Raw genomic sequence first — 6832 nt, 5'->3', positions numbered from 1 at the left:
TATGGGACTTCCCTTGTATGTGACTCTTGTTTTTCTCTTGCTACCTTTAGAATTCTCTCTTTAACTTTTGCCCTTTTAATTATATGTCTTGATGTGGGTGTGTATGGGTTCATTTTGTTTGGGACTCTCTGTGCTTCCTCTGTGTTTCTTTCTTCAGATTAGGGAAGTTTTCAGCCATAATTTCCTCAAATACATTTTTCAACCCCTTTCTCTCTCTCTTCTCCTCTGGGACCCCTATAATGCAAATGTGAGTATGCTTGATGTTGTCCCACAGGTCCCTTAAATTATTCTCATTAAAAAAATTGTTTTTTGCACTTATGATTGAGTGATTTCCATTATTCTACTTCCCAGACTGCTTATGTGTTCTTCTCTGTCACCTAATCTGCTGTTAATTCCCTCTAGTGTATTTGTAATTTCAGTTATGCTATTCGGCTCTGACTTGTCCTTTTTATATTTTCTAGTTCTTTGTTAAAAATTCTCACTGTGTTCATCTATTCTTTGCCCCAGTTCAGTTAGCATTCATATTACTACTGCTATGAACTCTTCATCAGTTAAATTATTTATCAGTTTCCTTAGGGTTTTTTTCAGCATTTTTTCTTGTCTTTAATTTGAAACATGTTCCCCTGTCTACTCATCTTTTTAAAACTTTCTCTGTCTCTATGAAATTAGGTGAGACAGTTATCTATCCCAGTCTTGAGGGTGTGTTCTTGTGTGGGACCATCCCTGTTCAGTCTGCATGTGCCCAGTGGCTCTGGAGGGAGAGCTAGATATGAAGTGAGCATGGGCTGCATCTTCCCCTAGGGCGTGGTGGCAGTCACTGCCCGGGTGGGAAACAGGTCTGGAGTTGAAGGGGCTAGAGCCAGAATAAGGTGTGAGCTGGGGCTGCTTCTCTGCTCAATGGCCCTCACTGCCCTTTCAGGTGTGGGGTTGGGACCTGAGGGGCCAGAGTTAAGAGCCCTGAGGAAGTTGGGTTTCTCCCAGGTGTGATGGCAGTCTCCACATTGGTCTGGGATATAGCCGGGTCCTGAGGGCTTGGGGCAGTATTTCTCTTCTGGTTTCACTTTTCCCCCAGTGTGCACACTGTGGTTAGAGGCTAGAGGGAATGGGCTCTGAGCCAGAGGGCTTCAGGCCAGAAGGGATGGTGCCATACCACTGAGCTGGTCCCATACCCTCCATAGTGTGCACTGGGAAGCGAGTTCCTGTGATGGTGGTCTCCAGCCTGTACTTAGCTTCACACTCTCCAGAGTGTCTGCAGGGACACAAGACCTGGAATGACTGTCTCTACAGGTTAGAGGCAGGTCCAAAGTCTACGCTGGCTCTGTTTCCTCGAAGTGCACACACACTCATTGGTAATGGCCTCAGCTCAGTGGGGAGCAGTGCCGAAGCAAGAGGGGCTAGAACATAAGCCTGGTACAGGCTGGACTGGTGGGGGGGCACTGGGTACATCCTAGGAATCCAGCCAGAGGCCTGGGCAGCAATCAAGCCCACCTCCTCCAGGGAGGGGTTTGAGTGGATTAAGTCCCACGAATGTCCTTTTCTGACCCTGAGGTCTGTGACTGCCCCATCCCACATGTGGTCTGTCCACCTGAGCTCATGCCATGGACTCTGGAAGCGAGTCACTGTGAGAATATGGGGGAAGGGTGGACTCAAGTGCTCCCCATTGTCCAGGCGCAGTCACTCCTTACTTCCCATCCTCACTGCGCCCACCCTGCCCCTGTCCCGGGTAGCTCATGTTGGGTGGTCTCATATATGGGTCCCCTGATTCTAAGATGAGCTACTCTGAGGAGCCACTCTTCCCAATCTCACTCCATCCACACCCACAGTAGCTGTCAGACATCATAGGATCACAGAGTAGGATCGAGAGCCTCCTCCAGCGAATCCAACATTTCGAGCATCCCAACACCCTGTTGTGGGGTTTGGTGACTTCTGCATCCTCCCCCGCCTATGCTTTGGGAATTTAACGACAACCCTTGAACACAACAGATCCGACCCTTGCTTTTGCTCATTCAATGCCTTACAGAACCTGGATCAGCCTCTACTCTCTTTACTCCCTGAATCACATCTTTCTCCCTCAAGGGAGATTATCCCTGATTACTTTTATTCACACACAGGGGCACACAGTCACCAACCTTGAATGTCCTATCTACCATCATACCCCCTTTTGTGTAGTAAAACACCGGTCGTTTGGGAAGGGTGCCAGGCAGAATCGCCGCACTCAAACACAGATCTGTCCCTCTGAGTCTCAGGCTAGTACAGCCCTGGGTCCCGGCTGAGGGAAGGAAGTGCTCCCCAACCTCCAGTGGGGGAAATTGAACATGGAGCTCAGACTCAATCTCGTGTGTCCTAAAGAGGCAGTCTGGGAGATTGAGCTGGGACACAGAAATATAATTTCCAGGAAAATGTGTCATGGGGCTGGTGGAAGAGTATTTGACAGGGACCATGCAAGAACACAGACCTACGAACCACACTTGCCATAGAACCTGACGGGCCAATTTCCACTCAAGGGTATAGAGACGACCAGGCTGGAGGAGGGTGGTCAGCTGGTGAGGGCAGGGAGGATGTGAATGCTTCCAGAGTGGAGCTCTGGAAGGGGGTCATGAGTTCCTGCTGATGGGCGGGGGGTGAATGGCAGAGATGAATGGGAACCACCAGACCCCAAAGGAGGAGGGTGGTTTGGAGAGAATTAGAAGAGGGCCTTCGGGGGCAAGGGAGGATGTGTCGGTGTGGCCAGGGAGAGCACACAGAGGACCCAGACCTGGGGCAGTCCGCTGACTTGACTGCAGGGATGGTAGCAGAGGCTGGTCCAGAGTCCCCACCACAGGATGCGACAGATACTGTTCTGGAAAAGGCTCTGACGTGGAGCAGTGCCCCGCCCCGGCCCCCTAACCCTACCCCTACCCCTCCAGAGAGAAGGCAGAACACATAATATGAGAGGTACTTTATTTGGAAACTGCTGTGAAACTGGGGAGGGGGCAAAACAAGGGTAGAGGAAGCCCTAGCTGAGGCAGAACAGGAGGGAACGAGCTTGGCCACAGCTCCCGGGCTCCAAAGGTACCAGCTGCCCCTCCTGCAGGAAGACGATGGGCTCAACCTGTAAAACAGCAGAGTCAGGGAAGAGCCTCAAGCCAGGGCCAGCCCCCAGCCCTGCTCAACAGCCAGGACTGTGGGAAGGGGTACGGTGTGTGTAACACTCACTTCAAAGTGTCAGCATCGTGAGAGCCATGTCCTTCATGGTGTCTGCAACAGGGACAGGCATTAGTAGGCACTCCAGAGAGAGGGATATGGAAGCCCGTCCCCTATCCCCGTGAGGAACCGCGTAGCCCTGAAACCTGAAACCCCCTCCAGACCCGATGCAAAGAGCTCTGGGCCAGATCACTCCCCACCACCGGAATTGAATGTGGAACTGGTTCCTAAAGGGAAACAAAGTGTGCCAGCAGCTCTGATGCTGTGGGCCGTGCCACAACCATTCAGATCTCGTCACACACACAAACAAACAATCCAACAAGAACCTTAGAAGCCACACCAAGCAGCAGTTCAAGGGAAAATCAACGAGGCATCTCTAAAAGTCCTATCAGAAGGAGATTCCCTAGGACGGGTCTGGTTGGCAAAGTGTGCATGCAGTCCAGACAGTACTTTGCTGCTTGTACACACGCCCAGTTGTACATGCACAGCCGGCTCCAGGGCCAGGCCTGCTAGGTTCTCCTCCCCACAGGGATGTTGGTCCCTGCGAGGCTGACTGCACCTGCAGCCCACCCCCACCCCAGGTGCCCACCCGGGTTCTGAACTAAGATACCGCTCTCCGTCCCTGGTTCCTCATACCAAGTTTCTTCTTAAGGGCGTCTACTGCTCTCTGTAGCACGAGACACTAGGCCAGCAGACACAGGAGGAAGAGAAATGATTAGTATAATCTGGCCTCCTCTCTCCTCCACCTTCTCCTCTCCACCGGGCCCTGCACCCCAAAGCCGGGTGGCTAGACTGGCAAGCGCTCCTCAGTGGAAAGCAGGTGGGCTCCCTCCATGGGGTACGTGATGGGGTCAGGGGAGGGGGGGCCACATATATGTCAGCTGAACTTGGACCCAGATCCCACCCTCGAGTTTGGGCCTGCATTTCCAGGAGCCAGAGGAAGCATTACCGAAGGACAGCCCGGCATTCCCAGTGGCTGCTGCGGCGTTTCCGGTCTTGGGGGATGGTCAAGTGGCTCCCAGTCACCTGAGAGGGAAAGGACACACAATCCAGCTTCGCAGGCTCCCAGTGAGGTGGAAAGGGCCAAGTGGGGTCTACCGTGAGGTGAGGCGGCACCACCCTCTGCTGGCGACCAGCCGCCCCTGCTCTGCCCAGAAGCCCGAACCTTCTCTCTGGGCCTGCCTCCGCTGTTACCCGGGGGCAGCCATTTCGCCATTGTGGTCCCCAAGCTATGTGCCTCTGGATTCGCCCCTCCCAGGGCTGCAGCCACAGCCAGCACGTGGGAGAGCAATGTGGGCGAAAAGGACTTAACAGAAAAGGCTGTTCCCCTGTAAGGCTACACCCGGAGGAGCTGTGTGTGGCACTGCCACCGATCAGCCGCGCCGCACAAACCCCACACACAGGATGATGTGGCTCAAGGCCAGCCCTGCCAGCACCCCGTCTCCTGTGGGAGAAGCTGCCTGAGAGAACGGCTGTGCCCCCAACAGAGACAGAGCCAGAGGTTTCTGCCCTCCACCCCTCTCCCCTCCCCTCCTATCAAACCCACGACACTCACCTGAGGGGGCAGGCCCCCTGGGCATGACTTCTCCCTGGTTCAGGGCCAAGGGCTCTGAGTTTCCTGGATCTTGGGGGCCTCTGGTGTCGACCTCGCCACTGCTGGCTTTTCCACGATGCATGCGCAGATAAGGTGTCCCTGGCTTGTGAGCTGGCAGCTGAAACAAAAATTTTTCACCGATTTGGACTAAGGAAGTGTGTGTGTGTGTGTGTGTGTGTGTGAGAGAGAGAGAGAGAGAGAGAGTGAGAGAGAGAGAGAGAGAGAGAGAGAGAGAGAGAGAGAGAGAGGGAGAGAGAGAGAGAGAGAGGGAGAGAGAGTGTTGTGTGATTTGGGCCGGGGTGAGGCAGGGAATTGGGAAGGGAATTGAAAGGCTGATCTCATTAGCACTTTCTCCCTCCGTCAGCCCCAGGCCAGCAGGCAGAGGTGATCTAGGGACAACAGTGGGGCACTGAGTAAGCCCAGGGCCCCTGCAAGGAAGGTCTGGGGAACACCTAGGAGATAGGATTCAGGAAGCTGGTGAGTCTAAATACTGAGGCTTTTCGGGGAAGCTTTTAAGGGATCCCCCGACCCAATTCAGCTACCAACCCTCCCTTCCATCCCAGCCCCAGTCTCTCAGAGGACGCTGGAAACAGGCCAAGGGTGGAGAACCAGGCCCAGCACACCCGAAGTGCTACCTTACTGTTTGTCCCTAGTAAAAGGAGCCCGATCAGGCATCATAATGACCCAGTGACCGAGGGGCACCCAATGACGACCCCTGAGGGGTGGACAGAGGCAGCATGGGTGAAGACGTGTGCTCTGGGTGCGGTGGGGGCGGGGAAGAGTGGGGAGAGAGGAGGAGCCTGGCCTACTCACTTGGCCCTTTGGGGCTGGGTCTCTATTTGGGTCCTTATCTTCTCCCGCCACAGCCTCAGACTCCCTTGTCCACGTGACCACGGATTTCTTCCCAGCGCTGGTGTGCTTGGCCTGTTTGGTTCCAGAAGGGACCAAGGTATACCTCTTGGATCTCCCAAGCAGCGGAATACCAGAGACTGGGGGGAAGGTGGCCGGTTCCAGCGGAGGTGCCCAGATTCGCTGCCCCCAGGAAGGGAAGTTTTTCCCCAGGGCAAGTGTGGAGGCTCCCCCGAGGGATTTCTTCTCCAGGGTCCCCTTCTTCCTAGGAGTGACCTGCGGCAGGCCACCTGCCGTAGCAGCAGCAGCAGCAGCTCCCGGGTAGCTGGGCTTGCTGCCCCCGTTCCCCCAGAGCACGCTCTGCATTTTCTTAGGGGAAGAGATGCCCTGCTCTCCCACGCCCTGCCTTTCCACAACCGAAGAGAGTCCTCGCAGAGCCGAGGACAGGGAAGAGCCTGTCACGGGAAGGAAATTCTCCCTGACTTGGAAATTCGAGTGTCTGGGAGTGTCCCCGGGATCCTCGGGTCTGCTGGGCTCGGCCTGGCCTCCTCCTCCGGGGTAAGTACTCACCGTCATCAGCTCTGTGTCACTGAACTCATCTGAGGACTCGGAGTCGGATAGCTGCCGGGCCCGGCCTTCATAGGAGAACCGCTGGCGATCCGCAGCCACGTTCAACCTACGCTTAGTGGCTCTCTTAGGCTTCCTCCAGGCCCGGCCCGCTTCGGGCCCACCGAGGTGGAGAGGGCCGGCCAGAGCCGGCGGCGCTTCCCCACAGCTCTGGGCGGTCGCTCCTGGACGGCCGGGACCCGCCTCGAGGCCGGCGGACACTTCGAAGGAGGCGCAGGGCTCCTCCAACGGGTATCTGCAGAAGTCCAGCACGTCCCAGTCGTACAGCTGCTGCGTGGTGCCCGCCGCAGACTCCTCGAACAGGTCCAGGAGGTCCCTCGTGTCGTCATCCGGGGAGCCAGGTCGGCCTTCGCGGCCACACAGCACCGGCCCTCCCGCTTCCAGCATCTCCCGCTCTGACTGGAAGCCCTTGGGATCCCGGCAGCCGCTCCCGCCCCCGCCGCTCGGCGGCTTCCTGGGCTCGGCGCCGCGGTCGGGTCCCCGCGGAACTGCGCGGCCGGCCGGGCGGACGCCGGCCCGCTCCCCGCCCTCTGGGCCGAAACCCGTTCCCCACACAGACACCTCATCTGGGGAGCTCAT

At 56.2% G+C, this 6832-nt stretch overlaps 1 protein-coding gene across 1 annotated transcript; it reads right to left on the bottom strand.

Annotated features, from left to right (window-relative positions):
• Positions 1-797: 797 nt before the first annotated feature.
• LOC132481645 (uncharacterized protein CXorf49 homolog) lies at positions 798-6832 on the bottom strand. The gene is made up of 6 exons (XM_060086484.1): positions 5591-6832; positions 4739-4895; positions 4133-4209; positions 3056-3091; positions 1170-1281; positions 798-1093 (listed from the first exon to the last, which is right to left on the bottom strand). Exons 1-6 carry the CDS (start codon positions 6830-6832, stop codon positions 798-800), a joined length of 1920 nt encoding a protein of 639 aa, XP_059942467.1.

Source organism: Mesoplodon densirostris, chromosome X, assembly GCF_025265405.1.
Source record: "Mesoplodon densirostris isolate mMesDen1 chromosome X, mMesDen1 primary haplotype, whole genome shotgun sequence".
Lineage (NCBI taxonomy): Eukaryota > Metazoa > Chordata > Mammalia > Artiodactyla > Ziphiidae > Mesoplodon > Mesoplodon densirostris.
Note: the sequence above shows the minus strand (reverse complement) of the source record. Positions and strands in the feature narration are given on the sequence as shown.